Raw genomic sequence first — 20,559 nt, 5'->3', positions numbered from 1 at the left:
TTTTTACTCACTTCGTCTCTCCCACAACGTTATTCCTCTCTCTTAGAGCGTCCATCACAATTACATGCACATGGCCAATTATGCAAATTAGGTGATGACGTCATTTAGCGATTTCTAGCGACTTTTAGGACAGCCAATAGCTACTTTCCTTACTGAGGAGTTGGCAACACTGACAAAGATGCCAGGCTTTTCTAGTGTTAATAGAAACTAAGTGGGAAAAACACCTGGGTAAAATATAGTTGTGTTTTGGAGGAAGCAGACGAAGAGCTGAGTGACAGATTGATGAGGGGTTGAGTGGGGTATTTACTGCTGCTCGCTAACTTTTGATGTAAACAATGTGGCCGTCAAACACTGGACTCATAATGCTAGCTACATACAGTGGGGGAAAAAAGTATTTAGTCAGCCACCAATTGTGCATGTTCTCCCACTTAAAAAGATGAGAGAGGCCTGCAATTTTCATCATAGGTACACGTCAACTATGACAGACAAATTGAGATTTTTTTTCTCCAGAAAATCACATTGTAGGATTTTTAATGAATTTATTTGCAAATTATGGTGGAAAATAAGTATTTGGTCACCTACAAACAAGCAAGATTTCTGGCTCTCACAGACCTGTAACTTCTTCTTTAAGAGGCGCCTCTGTCCTCCACTCGTTACCTGTATTAATGGCACCTGTTTGAACTTGTTATCAGTATAAAAGACACCTGTCCACAACCTCAAACAGTCACACTCCAAACTCCACTATGGCCAAGACCAAAGAGCTGTCAAAGGACACCAGAAACAAAATTGTAGACCTGCACCAGGCTGGGAAGACTGAATCTGCAATAGGTAAGCAGCTTGGTTTGAAGAAATCTACTGTGGGAGCAATTATTAGGAAATGGAAGACATACAAGACCACTGATAATCTCCCCTCGATCTGGGGCTCCACGCAAGATCTCACCCTGTGGGGTCAAAATGATCACAAGAACGGTGAGCAAAAATCCCAGAACCACACGGGGGGACCTAGTGAATGACCTGCAGAGAGCTGGGACCAAAGTAACAAAGCCTACCATCAGTAACACACTACGCCGCCAGGGACTCAAATCCTGCAGTGCCAGACGTGTCCCCCCTGCTTAAGCCAGTACATGTCCAGGCCCGTCTGAAGTTTGCTAGAGTGCATTTGGATGATCCAGAAGAGGATTGGGAGAATGTCATATGGTCAGATGAAACCAAAATAGAACTTTTTGGTAAAAACTCAACTCGTCGTGTTTGGAGGACAAAGAATGCTGAGTTGCATCCAAAGAACACCATACCTACTGTGAAGCATGGGGGTGGAAACATCATGCTTTGGGGCTGTTTTTCTGCAAAGGGACCAGGACGACTGATCCGTGTAAAGGAAAGAATGAATGGGGCCATGTATCGTGAGACTTTTGTTATTGACCAAATACTTATTTTCGCAAATAAATTCATTAAAAATCCTACAATGTGATTTTCTGGATTTTTTTTTCTCATTTTGTCTGTCATAGTTGACGTGTACCTATGATGAAAATTACAGGCCTCTCATCTTTTTAAGTGGGAGAACTTGCACAATTGGTGGCTGACTAAATACTTTTTTCCCCCCACTGTAGTTACACTGCTGGCTCTACCTTCACGTCACACTCTGTGGTGTTATTTGCTGTGCTAACCAAATGCAACACCATCGCAAACAGAGAATATACGTGAAATAAACGTTGTCTGATTTTGTTTAGTGGATCTGGTATCAAGTCAATGTGTTTATATAAGTCGTTCGTATCTCTTGATCCAACCAAAAAAACAGAACAAACTTTTTTTGCTAGCTAGCCAACTAGCTATCTAGCAATTATGGCACGCTGGAGGGCCGGATGTTTACTGGGGAACCTCTTCGTTGTGCATGCGTATAGAACGTGTTATTGTTTTGACAGTTGAAAAGGTGTATACAGATCACATCACAAATATAAAATAGCGATGGGGAAAAAAATAAAATCGCTAGTTACATAGTGATATTATTTTGGGACAATATTATAATGATTTGACTCCAAGTAACGATAAAAAATAAAATAAGAATCATTCTACTGTAGGTAGCATTAGCTAGCGCTAGTCAGCTGTACCTGCACCACAACTCTGGTATTTTTCATCCTATAGCTTGTTCTCCACCTTTTTTAATTGTGAGCCAACATGTTGTTTTCAGCACTTTTATTTCCCTGACTGATCAAAACTAGTTCTTATGCTCTCATTTCTCTGCAGCAGACATACTGAGAGCAATGTGTTTGGAACATCAAAACACAAAATTGTGGTAGCGAATCGCAACACATTGTACCAGCAACCTAGTATCATGATAACATCGTATCGTGAGGTCCCTGGCAATTCCCAGCCCTAATCTACAACACTTGTGGTTAAAACGCATATTGTTTTGCCCCAATGCAATGTGTAGACTTCGTCTTTCTTGTGCTACTGCAATAGCCTTAGTTAGAACAGACAGAAGGTTGTAGCCTAAATCACCCTACAAAATGCATTTACTTTTGGAAAGTTAACTCAAATAGACACTGGGTTTTTATTTCTGCTGTTCAGAAATATGAGGCAGAAACATAGGCTACATCATCATGTTGATCCAATTGGTTGAGGGTTCAGAAGAGGGTGAGTAAAGAGAGAAATGTGAAGGGGGAGGTTGAGCAGCAGATACATAAGAAATGTGAAGGGAGGGGGGAGGGGGGGGGGGGCAGCTTCCTAAAAAAAGTGTAAAATAACATGCACATAACAGGAATGAGTGATTGATAGTTTAATAGAAAGCAGTCTAAGACACTGAGTCACTCCTGACAACAGTGCCTGCTGAACGTGGTTTTCCCGAGCGGCGCAGTGGTCTAAGGCACTGCATCGCAGTGCTAGCTGTGCCACTAGAGATCCTGGTTCGAATCCAGGCTCTGTCGTAGCCGGCCGTGACCGGGAGACCCATGGGGCGGCGCACAATTGGCCCAGCGTCGTCTAGGGTAGGGGAGGGAATGGCCGGCAGGGATGTAGCTCAGTTGGTAGAGCATGGCGTTTGCAACGCCAGGGTTGTGGGTTCGATTCCCACCGGGGTATGAAAAAAAAAAAATGTATGCACTCACTAACTGTAAGTCGCTCTGGATAAGAGCGTCTGCTAAATGACTAAAATGTAAATGAACGAATACAAAATGTAAATGCTTTCAATCATGCTCCAGGAGAACAGAGTGTGACAGCCACCATAAAACCATTAACTTCCAAATAACCACTCATTATCAGTCTCCTGGATGAATGCTCACTCGCGTAGATAGCTAGCTATTGCACACTCATCATTGCCGAGCAGCAGCCTTCTGTCCTTGTGTGCACTGCGCATGTGATGACAGACCACAAAACAGCCGGACAGAAATCAATGTTTAGAACAAAGCAGCCTCATACACTACACAACCATTCCAATCTGCAAAGGAGACAGATGCAGTCTAACATGGGTCTCTCGTGGCCTCAGACAGTGCATTCTGGTAAACCACTCAGAATGTTGCTTTTAACCTGTTCAAGTACACAAATGTTTTTTTCTTTATGAAATGACTGCCTTTCATTAATTTTTTTGCAACGTCTCAGTGTAGGCCTAGATCCTGGAGCTTAGTGCTTTACTGACCTACCTGTACCTGACTGCTTCTATCTGTACATCACCACTGAGACAGGAGAGAGACCAGGGGCTGTAGGTATCAAGCATCTCAGAGTAGGAGTGCTGATCCAGGATCAGTTGTGCCTTTTAGATCATAATGTATGGACAGTGGGACACAATGCTAGATCAGCACTTGATACATACAGCCCCAGATGACAATTCTAATCCCTCAGATATCTTCCCTGGGTATTGCTGTTGGTTTATGTTTTTGTGAGTTTTTGGCCAAACTACGCTCGCATGATGGGTAGCCTAACCATGCCTGGCTAGCTGAGACTTGAAGATACATTTGAGCTCCATAACTAAAATGCCTTGGCTTTAGCTCATAGGGATAATGGTCCTCTGTAGCACAGCTGGTAGAGCACGGTGCTTGTAACGCCAAGGTAGTGGGTTTGATCCCCGGGACCACCCACACACAAAAAAGTATGCACGCATGACTATAAGTCGCTTTGGATAAAAGCGTCTGCTAAATGGCATATTATTATAATAATAATAATAATAATAATAATAATAATAATGCGGTCTTGAGTTCGATACAGTGCCATGACAGTTATCCAAGATGGAACCCTGTTCTGTTCATTATGCTTCTCACACACACAAAACAAGCAGTTAATGGATATCAAGGCTGAGGGAGGCATCTACACTACCCTATGTATGTATTTGGACAGTGACGCTAATATTTTAATATGGCTCTAAAAAACCCAGCATTTAGGATTTTTATACATAACTGCTTTACCGTTTAGAAACCAAAGCACTTTATATATCTAGTCCCCCATTTGAAGAAGTCATAAGTATTTGGAAACATTTCACCTTTATTAAAGTAGTCAAAAGTGTATTATTTGGTCCCATATTCCTTGCACACAATGACTAACTACATCAAGCTTGTGACTCTACAAACTTGTTGGATGCATTTAAAGCTAGTTTTGGTTGCGTTTCAGATTATCTTTTGTCCAATAATGGTGTCATTTTAGTCACTTTTATTGTAAGTAAGCATGAATGTGGATGCTACCATGATTATGGATAATCATGACTGAATCGTGAATGGTGATAAGTGAGAAAGTTACAGAGGGACCCTGGCTTCAGGTAGCCTAGCGGTTAAGAGCATTGGGCCAGTTTCTATTGGGCAAAACATGACTCAAAACACAATCAAAACAAACTGCGAATGCATCCAATGAGTTTGTAGAGTCACAAGCTTGATGTAGTCATTGCGTGCTAGGAATATGGTACACTAAGTGAAATTAGTCCAAATACTTATGACATCTTCAAAATGGGGGACTAAATATATAAATTGCTGTAATTTTAAAAACGGTAAAATCCGATATGTATGACAATACACTCAAATAAAAAGGTGACATTCTGTACCGTCACCTCATATTAAACATTTGATGTCAAATCCTAAATGCTGGAGTAGAGAATTTATTTTAGAATCACTGTCCAAATACATATGTAGGGGAGTGTATAGGGACATGCTGGATATAGGCTAAGCTAAAACAAATGAGAGATACTGAGAAGGCAGACTGAACATCCAACAATAACGTCACACCAAGCACTCAACCTTACCACAGAAACAACAAACTGCCTGGCACTCTCAGCCTTTCCCAGTTCCCACAGCATGACCAAGAGGCAGTTTTCCAAATGGTACCCTTTTCCCTATGGAATGGGCTACTTTTGACTAGAGCCTATTTGGGACGCAACCCCAGAGAGAATCCTACAGAAAAGGTTGCGCAAACAGGGACGAGGGCTGTTGATCATCGAGCACAGCAAACCTTGAGCATTTCACTCAAAGGGAATAATTTGCATATGAAATATGAGTAGTGCACCAACCTTAACTAGGCCTTAGACCGGTGTTATTCACAAAGTAAAAAGACACTACCTGACAGCCCTGTTCTAACAGGTCCCTGTCTATCTCTTGTTGCACCACGCTGCTCCTGCTGTGGCACATGCCTGTCTCAGGTGTGTTGAGGCACGTGGTGTTGCTCTAACATGCGTGTCCCATGATCCTCTCCTCCATGCCAACCGTACCCCTGCTCCCCTTACAACAGTACAAGGGTTTCTCAACACGCCTAAAATATTAAGGGACGCGCTGTGGCGTGCGTCACACACAGCTGACAGACACACACACAGCGTGCGTGCATGGGCTCATGACCTTTATGCCCCCACAGGCATTTACAGTTGAAGAGAAAGCATCTGAACATTCTCGACGGGTGTAAAAGGCAGAGATCTAGAACCAGCTTCATCAGAACTCCCAGTGAAGACAAGCACATCTGAAGGGTGGTTGCACAGACCCAGATTCAGCCAAGGCACTTGTGGTGGAAAGTCTCTGTTGAAAATGCTTTTAAGTCCAGTAGTAAGCTTAAACTGGGTCTCTGCAACAGCCCTGTAGTGTGGCAAGAAGGGCCTACTCTCAATGCTTTAGACCAAGCTGAAAGTGTGGACTGCTCTCCCTAAACCAACTGCTTTGAATGTTTGCATCATTTATATGCCTAATAAATGGCATAAATGCATTTCTCATGGCTAGGTATAATAACACAAGTCCCTACCTCAAAGCCAAAACGGCAGTATCAGTACTACAGTGTCTCACTAGACTACTCGCAACAGTGCCAGTGGCCATTAGCTTTTATGGATATTTGAACGAGTGCTGACGCATAATGCATTGCCCCCCCAAAAATGTCATGATATCAATATGCAGCAGCAGGTCACAGATGTCTTGGCAAAATCTATATGCATAATAAAACAAGATTAGTGTACTGTCCCCATCAACACATAATACAGTTTCCATAAACATTTACTCATATTGCAACCAGGAAACACTCGTTTCTTCAAAAACAGAAAACACCAAACGTATTGTCGATAATGAGATATTATTAACACCCCCATCATAAATAGGATGGGGTGATTTTATATCCTTCCCCTGTGTTCCTGGCCAAGCAGAAAATAACCCAGTTGACTAAAACCTAATTCACCATGACAGCTTGGTGCTAGTAAAAATGATTACAGGAGAACAGAGATGCACACTTCAAGTCAGTGTGTATCTCTGTTTATGTATAGCCTACAATGAACAGGGACAATTTATGTTGATATCGATGGTGTTCTGAGACATTCAACCCAGCAGCAAAAGGACATCAATGAATTCAAGTCACGTCCACACTTTCACCATAGTCTGCTGCTGTTGTAGTCATTTTCTCCTTCAAAGCTGCGGTGTAACACTGAGGAGGATGTATGAAAAAGAAACCATTTCCACTGCGAGGGACAGAACATAGCCAAAGGGCCCTGCCGCTTTAGGGCGACACCAAACGCATGCACACGGCTGTGACGTCAGCAGTCTTCCTTTGACGTCAGCAGTCTTGGTGGGGGATGGGAGAGGCAGAAGGCAGTAAAACTAGCCCCCCTCCCATCGCTCGCTCTCACTAAGCGATCCTAGTTTTCATAGGACAAACACACACAACCTCCTTTTCCTGCTCCAAATACACCCCAGCTGCCCAGACAAAGATAACAAAAGACAGCCTTCCCTGCCTCCTAAAGCAGGCTTTACTCTCAAACTGTTTCTATCGCCAAAGCACACTAAAAAGCTACAGATGGTAAATGGCAACATTCTTGTCCACCTCCCCCTAACACACACACACGATACGCAGACAAAGCCAGCCAGCTAGCGTTGCTCACCTCTAAAATGCATGAGGGCCACGGGCTGGAAAGGCCCATTTGAGTTTGGTGCATCCAGAACCATCGCACTGGCAGCTCTAGTACATGTCAACATCTAGGGGCTGGGGTAGAGGAAAGGATAGGGTAGCCCAGGCTAAGGAGAGGAGCCAGCCTCCATTTTAGCACCAAACACTCAGAGCAGAAAATGAAGCTCTGCCCTGCTGCTGGAGGGAACAGGCTCGTTAGTGATGTCATCCCTCTAGGAAGAAGCCTGATTGGCCAACCTGGGTCACATGGGGAAGGCTGTTAGAATGCATAACCATGAGGCAAGGGATTGGCTGGTGGGCTGAGGCAGGGGATTGGCTGGTGGGCTGGGGAAGGGGCAGGACCTTTGCTGTGATTGGAGCAGAGGCAGGAGGTCTGGCTAACTGAGGCTTAGCTAACCTTTCCCCTCATCTCTTTTCCTCTCAGGCTCACACACGCACACTAGTCTACCCTGCCCCCACACAAATTACAATACATTACATTCCCAACATGCAGAGTTTTTGGCTTATCCTAATACATATCACCTCCTTATCTTCACTCTAGGAAAAGCACAGAGAGTCCATTGATACATCATACAAAGTAGGTCAGTTCTGACATTTTTAGGCTATATCTTTATCTGGCCTTTCTGGGCCACAACATGTGGATTTCCCTTCAAACAACATAACAATAATTACACAGTGAACGATCAGAGACGTGAACGACAAGCAACACTTGAAGGGAAGCATTGATTATCATTCAGTAAAAGTCTGTTATAAACACAGTATTCACTGCTTACGTGTGTGTGTGTGTGTGTGGACAGATGGCCCAGGTGTGAGAGAAACAGGAAGCCACGATTATAAAAAACAGGAAGCCAGTGAGCTCTGCCTCAGCTGCTCTCCCAGAGTGAGCAGTTACAGTGCTAACACCAACGCAATGTCCCCATCTGCACCACAGAGTGCATGCACACAGCAATGATGGCTCACATCCGTCTATTGTTCTTAGTCAGGTGTGTGTGTGTGTGTGTGAGACCTTTCTGCTTTATAAGACTTTGACAGGAGTGTAGACTGACTAACTATGGTCATTGTAAGTGTTTAATGTCACATGCACAATTACAGTGAATTGCCTTTCTTGCTCGCTCTTTCCCAACAATGCTGTAATCAATATCTGTAGTACTATAAAAAAAATTAATCAGGTATAACAAAACACATGAGAAATAGAAATAAGAACATGAGAAAGTAAGCTACAGTATATACAGATTCAGTTCCAATACCATATTTACAATGTGCAGGGATACTGGAGTGATAGAGGTAGATACTGTATGTATGTATGTATGTATGTATGTATGTATGTATGTATTAAGGGTAAGGGGACTAGGCATCAGGATATATGATAAACAGAGTAGCAGCAGCGTATATGATGACTGTATGTGAAGAGTCAGTATGAATGTGTGTGCGTGTTGTGTGTGAGCAAATTAATCGTGTGTGTGTTGGCGTGTCAGTGTGAGTACGTGCGAGTGAGTGTGTAGAGTTTGCGTATACAGTGAGTGTGTGTGTGCATAGAGAAAATAAAATAGAAGGGTCAATGTATTCCTCCTACTGTGGTTGATGACCTAAATCCTTAGGTGAAATTAGTAATTGTGCATCCAGTAAACCAAAATGTGTTTTCAGAAAACATCCCAACTCTAAGCGGGACTCCTTGGCTTTGTTTGTAGCAGGTAAAACTGAACTTGACCAGTCAGGTTAGCTGCTCAGTGTTTTTCGGTCTGAATGTTGTAGGTCCTGGGCTGGGTGGCTATAGGAAGGTGTGAGTAAGCATTGATGTTGCTATAACTTTCTACAAAGTTATTGATATAGACCTGCAGCCTTTGTTAGCTAGATTTGGAGTTCCATCTGTTCTGCCCAGTCTTACCAAACGTAAAGCTGATGTTGTAGCATTTGCCTCACTCATATCCCGTGAACAGATTTTACTCAATTGGAAATCCTCCAAAACAACCCAACTCACTGTATCATCCCACTGTCTAGTCATGGGGCATTCTCCTGTCTGAAGAGCTGTTGTTCTTCTGATACAGACCAAATAAGCACACACACGCGTGAACGAACAAACACACTCTTTCTCCATCGGTCTGTGGTTATCCTCTAAACTCTCCTTTGGCACACGCAAACGGGCTCCAGTTATTTATAAACTCACGCTAGCCTCTACATTCGTGCAGAACGACAGGGTTGATCTTGTGACTGACTCTGGCTATTAACGTTAACAAAGTCTGTTTTGTAGCGATTTCAAAGAGGAGTCAAGATAGGAATTGAAGACTTCCTTTGAGTCTGCTGACACTCAAGGTTCTATTGACCTCGATTACAAAGATCTCATCTAAAGACTTTAGGCTACTACTACTGAACTTGAAGCCATTTATCTTCCAGCCAATCACAGTCACACACAGTGAACTTTATCCACTCTGAGACGACAGTTCCCATTCTCCCCAGCAGAGGGAGGAGACAGAGCGTGAGAAACTGTATCCCTCCCAGGACAGTTCCTCTTTTCACACTATCAACAGCTGTTGTTCGTTCACTACCTTTTGGCAAACACTCGCAGTGGGAGAGTTGAGGTGAAAAAAACAAAAACAAGCCACCCGTCAAACACTGTGGTGTTGTTTTTCCCCCAAAATAACATGTTTCTGATGCTTATCAAGCTGTGGAAAAATGTCAACATTATCCTGCGACTGTGGCACAGCTTTTTTCAGGCATCACCACCCCATGAACAGGGTGCACACTGCATCTTCCACTTAGCAATAATGTGAGGTGGTATCAGGCATCTGTCCCTGCCTGTAGTCTGCTGTCCAAAAGAGGCACTTACTAAAGCTCTGTGTAGCCCTCAGCTCTTTGGCTACATAGAACTAACTTTCCAAAAGGAGCACTCTACTGCTTTGTGTAGCCCAAGTCTGCAGAGCAAGCACTTTGGTAAAGCTCTGAAAACCAGCCTTGCCTGACTGCCTGTTAGGACAGGACCACTGATAACATCCATGGCCCATGGGACAATACTTGGAAGCCCTCTTGTTGTTGGGCCGCTGGACGTGACCAGCTGTTATCACAAATCAGAGCTTATGGAATGTGTTGTAAAGACCATAGTAAATCCAAGATAAAGGTCACATGGTAAAGGTCTTGCATTATCAGAGATAACAGTCCTTTGTGTCTGACAATGTAGGCTGTCCAGCGTTTCCCCTGTATTCATTTAGCAGCCGTGGCTCTGCCGAGACACGCTTTTAAATGGATAGTCGTTAGTTCAATGACTTGGAGTCTATGGAACAGCTAGCAGGTCAATGCGCTAACGCTACTAGCAATTCACTAACGCTAGTAGCAATGCACCACCACTACCCTTGCCACCGCTGCTGAAAAAAATCCTAGGTGGAAGTACTGCTGTCTGACAGAAGACAGGGAAGAATGAGAGGTGAATACAGGACATGACACCGTATCACTGCTGAGACAGTTGGCTTGGTTGGTTACTGTAACAAGGCAACTGTGGTGTGTGTGAGTGCGCACGTTCAGCTGGATTGTCTCCAAAGCTCTACTCTAGACTGAGTTGAAGCCAGATAGAAGCTCTCCACTTTGCCCTAGAGAGGTTTGGTGGTTTAGGTCATGGTAGATTAGCATGGAGAGGAACCACACAGTGGTCCAAATACAGCAACAATAAAACTCTAGAAGCTCCTAAACACTAATGTCTGAAGTTATTATGGACTCTGCAATACTGCATCGTCTCTCCTGTAAAATCTGCTGGATGTGCACTTTCCACATCTTTAAAAGTTTGGCCATGGAGAGCCAACTGCATGCCAGTCACTCAAAGTAGTAACATGATAGCATTGCATTGGATATGCATGTGCCAGTGCTGATATTTTCCATGAGAGGAGCAGGGGATGGGAGGTGGGTTGTAGTTGTACACCGTAGCTCCATGCCAGCCGCTTATCTAGGCACCGGCAGCATCCTGAAACACAAGGACCTGCAGCATTAAAGCCTTATCTCTGGATTACCCCCTAAATATAGACGCTTGGGTTAAAACCAGCGCAAAATCAGTAATGTACATCCACTGTTTGTTCCCATGGCTTGCGCAACACTGTGGCGGTGTGTTTTATAGGTGTGATTTACATCAGATAAGAATGCAAGAGGGCTTTTGGAGATGGCAGGCAGCTATGCTAAGGCTTACCAAGGCTAAACCTAAAGGCTCAGCCAAGGCCAGGGGAGATGCATCAGTAGAGTAGCTGGGAAACCAAACCTTACCAAGCCTATACATGGTTCTGTCCTGAGAGACTAGTTGACTAGAGTCAATCAAAAGTGGTTGCGTGTCTTCTAGGGTTGGGAAATATTACGATAGTATCGGATATCGAAGATGGACAGCCAACGTTGATGATGATGACATCGTGATGTGACAGACGATGTATAGCCCATTTCAACTTGACTGGCACCACGCAGTAAGGAGCTGACCGGGCAGCCCACAGCAGGGCCATGCCAAGTGGCCTATTCCTTTTATATAGCCTGCATAACCTATTTCAAGATGTTTCTAATTTACAGAACGCAAGAGAACAATGTAGACAGCGGTAAGATTTACACCAAAGCAGCACAAAATGTCCAGTCAGAAAATAGGTTTGTTTTTTTCTCTCTCAATGTTGGATGATCTGGGACATATAGCCAAAGCCTATTTCTTTTTTAAAAGCCTAATTTGGTATTTTCTCTCCATTTGGTATGAATATGACTTCGGTTTTTATGCATGCTGGCTTTCTCCCGCCGCACAACCTCATGAAAAATTAAGTTGTTTTTGAATAACCTAAAAACATGATAGGCCTAAGGTAATAATGAGAGAGGTAGAACAAACAATAGTTAGATAGAAAAATAAAACGATAGTTTGAACAAACCTTACAGTTGAAAGCTTAGTTAATTATAAAATAAATTATTCATGCACCCTTCTCATTGCTGTTGTGAACCAAATGGCCAAAAGCCAAATCCTACTAATTAAAACAGCCTATCAAAAGCATTAAGTTATGAAGATATTTCTCAAATAGGCTATTCTAATAAAAGTGTTTAACGTCCTAAAGTTGCAGCTTTCAAATGGGAACAATTTTGAAAGTCAGAGTCTACAGGTGATTCTCTATTACAGCTTTATTTTGAATGACAAAATATTACAGGCAACAAGAAGTGAAAATTAGCAAACAAGATCAAGATGGAAAAATCTAATGAGAAGTCAAAAAAAAAAAACATACAGCTGAGTAAAGCTTATGAAAAACATGTGTAGAGTAGGCCTATTTCCATAGTCTATTGTTAGCAATGTAGGCTACAACCCACCTACAATGTATAGAAGCCTAGGCCTAATAAGAATGTAAAGTTAGACAGAAATTTGAATTATTGAATAATTATCCAGTTCTGGGGACAGCAGAGTTGTGTGCTGTGCAGCCGGGAACCTTGATTTTAGCTGCCTTTTTTTTCTTTCTCTAATTAAAAAAATATTTAAAATAATGTGGGGGGGGGGGGGCTTTGCCAATAGCGGGTGATATCATCATATATCACAATGGTTTATGGGTACTTAATCACAATAGGACAGGGTGACCAACAGTGTCCCCTGTGTTTATATCATATACTGAGCAAAAATATACACACAACAATTAAAAATATCTTTAAGTCATACCACAGATTCTCAATTGGATTGAGGTCTGGGCTTTGACTAGGCCATTCCAAGACATTTAAATGTTTCCCCTTAAACCACTCAAGTGTTGGTTTAGCAGTATGCTTAGGGTCATTGTCCTGCTGGAAGGTGAACCTCCAGTCTCAAATCTCTGGAAGACTGAAACAGGTTCTCAAGAATTTCCCTGTATTTAGCACCATCCATCATTCCTTCAATTTTGACCAGTTTCCCAGTCCCTGCCGATGAAAAATGGTGTTCTCAGGGTGATGAGAAGTGTTGGGTTTGCGCTAGACATAGCGTTTTCCTCGATGGCCAAAAAGCTCAATTTTAGTCTCATCTGACCAGAGTACCTTCTTCCATATGTTTGGGGAGTCTCCCACATGCCTTTTGGCGAACACCAAACGTGTTTGCTTATTTATTTTCTTTAAGCAATGGGTTTTTTCTGGCCATTCTTCCGTAAAGCCCAGCTCTGTGAAGTGTATGGCTTAAAGTGTCCTATGGACAGATACTCCAATCTCCGCTGTTGAGCTTTGCAGCTCCTTCAGGGTTATCTTTGGTCTCTTTGTTGCCTCTGATTAATGCCCTCCTTGCCTGGGCCGTGAGTTTTGGTGGGCGGCCCTCTATTGGCAGGTTTGTTGTGGTGCCATATTCTTTCAATTTTTTTATAATGGATTTAATGGTGCTCCGTGGGATGTTCAAAGTTTCTGATATCTTTTTATAACCCAACCCTGATCTGTACTTCTCCACAACTTTGTCCCTGACCTGTTGGGAGAGCTCCTTGGTCTTCATGGTGCCGCTTGCTTGGTGGTGCCCCTTGCTTAGTGGTGTTGCAGACTCTGGGGCCTATCAGAACAGGTGTTTATATACACTGAGCTCATGTGACAGATCATGTGACACTTAGATTGCACACAGGTGGACTTTAACTAATTATGTGACTTCTGAAGGTAATTGGTTGCACCAGATCTTATTTAGGGGCTTCATAGCAAAGGGGGTGAATACATATGCACACACCACTTCTCCGTTATTTATTTTTTAGAAATCTTTGAAAAGTTATTTTTTTCATTTCACTTCACCAATTTGGACTATTTTGTGTAAGTCCATTACATGAAATCCAAATAAAAATCCATTTAAATTACAGGTTGTAATGCAACAAAATAGAAAAAACGCCAAGGGGAATGAATACTTTTGCAAGGCACTGTTTATAACCAATTCTGTTGGACCAAACCTCAAATGCAAATAGCGAGTTCAAACCGCTTGTCAGTGGAAGAAGTGATCTCTCATCTTTGTTGTTGTGAGTGCCAGGGTGAGAGGCTTTGTGTGTGTAAACAAAGAGGAAGAGGCGAAGCGAGAGGTTTCACGCTCACCAAAATCTGTCCAAAATAAGCCAAATGCATTTCTATGGGCTTATTTTTGACCTAAACTTGCCGCCTCCCTTTCCGCCTTTGGGACAACAACTCCCATTGTTAGGGCGGTGACATGAGCATCTCGTCATTATATACAGATTTCTGGTGTAAATGGGAAGGTGCACACCACAGAAGGAACGAAGGAGGCGAGACCAAAAAGACAACATGAGAACAAGCAGACAAATGCTCATAAAAAAATAAAGAGAAAACCTTGATTCTTGCAATACAGGCATTTGGAATATCGTCAAAAACTATTTCTAATTTATTTAACTCGATATATCGCCCAGCCCTAACTAACCTAGGCTAGCAGTGGCGTACTACGCAGTCATACTTCTGAAGGCAAAAGAATGGGCTGCATTACGGCAAGGCAAGGAATAGACTAGATTAGGTCCAGTCATACCTTTGAAGGCGGGCAGCTTTTGCAGCTCTCTGTTGTTGCTGAGGCTGAAGCGGGATGAGCTCTGCCTCTTGTCCTTCTTGACAGGCGTCTGGGAACCCAGCTGCTTGCCCTTCAGCAGCTGAGTGGTAGGAGGGACACTGTTACTGCCTTTTCTGTTGGAGCCCTGCTGTATGAAGGGGGGAAAGAGTAGAGGGGTGGATCAGAGCATGCACCTGGGTTTGTTCATGAGACACCAAATGAAAGAAAAAGGACAAACAGGGAGGGACTATTCATTTCAAAAGGTTTTCCCTTATTGAACACAACCCAGTGTCGTCCCCCGTCCCCCTAGGTTGGATATGGAATCTGGTGAATGTGGGCAGTTTCTCCTGTCTTGTCCCATCTGTCTGCTGGGATCCATTCATCACCACACACACACACACACTCCCCGACAACAAGGGGGGAGGGGGGATTTGTCAAATTAACTTTGAAACTAAACTAATTTTGCCCTTCACACTATAAAACAGGGGTTTAGGGTTTTAGGCCTTCTTAGTAAGCCGCCGGCTGGCTGACTGTCTGGGAGGACTAAAGCTTCTGGACCCCATGATGGGCCTAGATTACTGACTCATGTGACCCAACCGAAGGTCTTCTCTCCCGCTGATTCATTTACCCAATGTGTGCCAGCTTCTTATAACAGTGCTAGCTTCTTATAACAGCATTAGCTTCATAAGCGTGTGGGCTTTATAGCCGTGATAGCGTCATATACTGTATTTGCTTCATACTGCGGCTGGTCAGGCCCTTGGGTGAAAGATTGAGAAAGAGGTGTGGTTCACACATCCAAAACACACAGGAGATGGATAGAAAATAGGTTTAGTTATATGCAACCAGAGAGAGGCAGAAATGTCTGTTCAGAAACCAGCAGAATATATATCAACAGACCTCTCTGCTTGCATTTAGTGCCCTTTTAAACCCTGCTCAAACATTGAGAAGATCATGCCAGCTCATAGACCATTGGTGCTTAAACAAAGGGCATTACCAAGCCTGAACCAGCCTGTCTAATATGACTCCCATGTTTTTGTCATTGTCCAATTGACGTCGAAAGCTTAGAGCCCTAGTGCCCACAAGCATCCGAGAGGAGAGTGGAGCCTGGCTGTACTCAGGGAAGGGGTTGGGGGAGTAATACAGCGACAGCTTGTTGCCCATTGATTTAAATTTGACACAAGGTTGGTGCATTAGCAGATCTGCTGCATGGCTGATGTCACACAGTACAGATAGATAACCCCAGATTAAAGCCCCAGAGAGAGGGGGTGAGGGGCAGACAACACAGAATAAAGAAATGCATTACTGGGTGTTAACCAGGGACATCTCTCATTCTATGTGCTTTTCATCACTGGTATGTGTTTCTGTGGGTTCAAGGCCACACCTTTGTTTTGGTCTTCAGTAAATTTTCTGATTTGAACTGACATAGCTAGCCATCTCAAGTGGTCTCAGAGCACAATGGTAAAGGCTAATGTTTCGCAAACATTATTTCCCCATCCATTCTGACCAAGTGAAGGGATAGTGGCTACCTAGTCTGATTAATCAGTCTGTAATACAAAATGTAATAGAGTCAAACTAATGCCTGCAAAATTGTGTAAATGTTAATTATAAGCCAGAATGTTTAATAAAATTACATTTAAACTTACTCTACCGGTTGTCTGTGCGGTTTGTCTTTCAGCTGTGAAAACGCGCTTTGGTGATGAAATTTCACTTCCTTATGTTATAAAATAAATTTTACCAAGACAAATATGATTATTAATGTTCTGAATCGTTCAATGGGGTCTTTCTCTAACATAACATTATATCAAAAAAGTCTGATTTTGTAACCTAATACATCCGATAATAAGCACCGAGCTCTGCTGATATAGCGGTTCAGGTTTCTCGTAACAACTTTCGAGGATTTTATATTTTGTGGTCGTTGTCGTCAAAGTTGTTTCCACGGGTCACGAAAAGCAAAATTAGCTTGACACGAGCTGAAAGAAATGTAAAAGGCTTTGAAAATAAAGTTTGGTATACACTCAGTGCCCCATTGACATTTCACAGAGATACGCTTGTTTTTGTGAGAAAACGTAAAAAACTGGAATTTCAAATTAATATGAAAAGTGTACACTAAAAATAGACTGGTTGGTTGTTTAGCAACAAAACCGATGCGTGTGCAACTATGGGGCAAAACAGGGTTGGCTTAGACTGTTGACAACGTGCAAACTATATTTAGTCTTCAAATATTTATTGAAAACATAAATAGATTTGCACAATAAGCACTTGTCTCTCAAATACATTGTTACAGTTGTTGGTTAGCTAGCGAATAATTGCCATATTAGCATAGACATGACATCAGTCAACACCTCAAAACAAGACATGGTATCAATAACAAGATACGAGCCACCTACAATTCCCCACATGGCAGCTTCTTGTCATTGTTGCTAGTGATCTGACCATTTAGAATCATAACGCACGCCTTCCGTCCACATCGATGCGCGCATCATTTGTGTTGTCAGCCAACCAATTTATAAAACAAATACTACATGTCATGTCTCAAAATCGATATGTCCAGCTTACATCTATATTGTTTTATGTCCTGCAGATTCGAGATGACGAGTTCAACGGGAAAGTGAGCCGGTCAGGTAGACAGTAGCCTTAAAGCTGCAATATGTAACTTTTTGGTCAACCCCACTAAATTCACATAGAAGTGAGCATTTCACTACACCCGCAATAACATCTGCTAAACATGTGTATGTGACCAATAAAATTTGATTAGTGTTATAGATCTGTCATTCTAATTGAAAGCAAGTCTAAAAACCGGTAGATATGTTCTATGTGCCCTGTTTCTATGCTTCCCTTTCTTAAGGTTAGTTTTTGCATCTTTTACTTTAGGTTTTGTACACCAGCTTTAAACAGCTGAAAATACAATATTTTTGGTTATGGAAAATATATTTCGGAGGGTTAGACGGTAGAATGATTCTCTACACTATGCTTGCTTGTTTTGTCACAAACTGAAATTAGGCAAACTATTATAATTTTTGCAGCCAGGAAATGGTAAAGAGATTTCTGCATAATCCATCTTTAATTCTTGCACAGAACCCAGTCTTGCTGACATGATGCAATTTTCCTGATTTTGTACCGCTTTTTTCTCCGGCCTCCATTAGTCACCCTAAAATATTGCCATCCTAAAAGGGTAAACACTCCCATAACTTTTGAACGAATTATGATAGACATGAGGTTTGGAGCATTGGTTTTCTTAGAGTATCTACACAATTAACACATTATTTTACCTATTAGTCAAAAGATGCGTTTTGATTGGAAACCCTAAAATTTGAGACAAAATATCCACAGGACAGTATTGTAGTGGCTACCATGTTTTTTAAACTGACTTCAACACTTACAGCTAGTGTATGACTATGCCAGGGTTGTGGGTTCGTTTCCCACGGTGGGCCAGTATGAAAAATGTATACACTCACTAACTGTAAGTCGCACTGGATAAGAGCGTCTGCTAATTGACTAAAATGTAAATGTAATGTGATTCAGGTTGAAAACAGCTGCTTGGATAGACCAAATGGCATCCAGATTAAAACACTTACATTCAAAACCAAAGTTATTTAATATTTTGTTGTTGGTGCTATAACGTCCCACATCCCGTTGCAAAATAATTGTTATTCAATCATTGCACCCACACTGCTCCTGCGCGTCAACGAACGTCTGCGTAACGTAAAATATAACTAGTTTCTATTTGTGACGCTCGAGCCTCTCCAATCTCCTCATTGTTTTTTAGGAGCATATACCCACGTGGGTGATTGAAAGATGAACTGAGGTTCACACTGCATTAGGTGGTGGTAATGCACATTAAAGTTGGTTGCCAACCGCCATATAAAGTCCAAATAAGAAGACTGAAGGAGGAGAGATTACTAGAAACGAACTCTGTTTACCTTTTTATCTGTGGATGAATTGTCAAGAGTAGAGGACCTTGTGCATTTCAAGTAAAATAACAACAGCAAGCTAAATTGTCAAATATTTAATGCTTTGCGACCTGTCCCCAACTTAATAGTTGGTTCAGAGTTCGTTTTAATATTTCAACCTGCGTGTCCTGATTGCGTCTGGTGTGGGTTGACAAAATCAACATGCGCTCGATGGCGCATGCGCGGTCTGGTCAGCATGTTAGTGTTTATCATGTTACCTCATGGTCTGAGTTCTCTTGTCCTCCAGTTTTACCAACTTTTCCAGATTTAGGAGACTCCTGTAAAGAAAACAAATATTTGAGGGATGCATTATTCACCAGTTTTGACTAACGTTAAATTAGCTAGTACTTAATGTTAACATTTACATTTCATTTAGCAGACGCTCTTATCCAGAGCGACTTACAGGAACAATTAGGGTTAAGTGCCTTGCTCAAGGGCACATCGAGAGATTTTTCACCTAGTCGGCTCGGGGATTAGAACCAGCGACCTTTCGGTTACTGGCACAACGCTCTTAACCACTAAACTACCTGCCGTATTTAATGTTAACCTTTCCGCTAACTAAACTAATGTTGTTTGACAGTTTCGTTGCGGTTAAAGTTGAACAAGTTACTGTGACTTTAAAAAGTGTAGTTTGTTTGTAGCAGACGTTGACTAGCTATGCGTTTTCATCTACCACAAGTCGTACATACTGTAACGTTAGTTACTTCTCGTTACAAACTCTGGCTAGCTTCACCACGACACTCAGCTAGCCAAGTTAGCTAGCTAACTGATAATGGGACATTGCAAATATCGCGTCGATGGGTGTCTGTTCGTAGTTTAAAACAAACTAGCTAGTTTTGTTGTACACTCCACTATTCGTATCAACGGTGTTACAAGCAAACTCCTAACTCACCTTCTCTTTTTTCGCTTTATTCGGCATTGCACAAAAATAGCCGCCGTCGTTCTCCTTTCCACACACTCCAAACCTAAATCCTGACAACTCTCCACTGTTCAAGCGATTCGCCTATCCTCTCGCATATGATAGGCTGATTTCTGTCAGGTGACTCAACGCGCTCTGAAAGTGAGCGCATGGGAGGGAGTTCTTTATACCTCAGTGATGGAAGCACCCTGCCAGCGAGACAAATTACAGCAGGGGCTGGTTGGCATAAGTGAAGTATACAGTCATTGGGTGAGTCTTTCTGGCTCCCTCTCCAACGTGGCAGGTAGCAGTTTTTCCTTTTAATGTGTGGTGGTAACTTTTTTTTATGTTAATCTGCTGGAGACCCATTCAGAATTCTTATGTCAACAGTTATCTATAAAGTATTATTTGTATGTTGGTGTCAGATGCTCTGACTACGACATATCTATTTCATAAAGAAATAACCTTGCACATTAGCAAATATTTGTATGTAGCTATTACTAGTAGCATTAGCAAATATTTGTATGTAGCTATTACTAGTAGCTACTGTAGTTAGTGCCTTATCATAATGTTCAATATGCCGACCTCTTTCAGTCACTGTGTGGGGTAGAATCATGGACGCAGATGTCATCTGGTGGCCAAGCTCTCTGATGCAAGACAGTGTAGGTTTCGCACACTGCTGTGCATATTTATTCAGATTATGGCGTTCTTCCTCTTCCATTCGTGGTGTGCATGCACAGGATATGCAACTATGTAATTATGTACTGTGTAATTGTTATCGTAGACTAAATTATTGTAATGCAAAGTATTTCTCAGCACAGTAAGTGACCAAAGAAGCTGTATCTCATCACCTCAAACTTTGGAGTATGTGTACAGTATTTAACTAAATCTCTAAAAGAACTAATTTCATTCAA

At 42.3% G+C, this 20,559-nt stretch overlaps 1 protein-coding gene across 3 annotated transcripts in view; it reads right to left on the bottom strand.

The window, feature by feature from the left end:
* LOC121552601 (serine/threonine-protein phosphatase 2A 56 kDa regulatory subunit gamma isoform) overlaps positions 1-19,746 on the bottom strand; it is a 33,896-nt gene extending 14,150 nt beyond the window's left edge. Inside the window, exons 1-3 of one of the 3 annotated variants that reach the window (XM_041865559.1) lie at positions 19,640-19,746; positions 18,966-19,025; positions 14,780-14,945 (exon numbers count right to left, since the gene is read on the bottom strand). In XM_041865559.1, coding sequence (XP_041721493.1) covers positions 14,780-14,945; positions 18,966-19,025; positions 19,640-19,666 — 253 coding nt within the window. In that variant the 5' untranslated portion in view covers positions 19,667-19,746. Of the gene's footprint in view, positions 1-7,315; positions 7,527-14,779; positions 14,946-18,965; positions 19,026-19,639 lie in introns of those variants that run through there. The other 2 variants (XM_041865560.1, XM_041865561.2) reach the window with 2 other exon arrangements.
* Positions 19,747-20,559: the final 813 nt, after the last annotated feature.

The sequence above is a fragment of the Coregonus clupeaformis genome, chromosome 36 (genome assembly GCF_020615455.1).
Source record: "Coregonus clupeaformis isolate EN_2021a chromosome 36, ASM2061545v1, whole genome shotgun sequence".
In the NCBI taxonomy this organism is placed as follows: domain Eukaryota; kingdom Metazoa; phylum Chordata; class Actinopteri; order Salmoniformes; family Salmonidae; genus Coregonus; species Coregonus clupeaformis.
The sequence above is the reverse complement of the archived record's forward strand: the minus strand, read 5'-3'. Positions and strand labels throughout refer to the sequence as shown.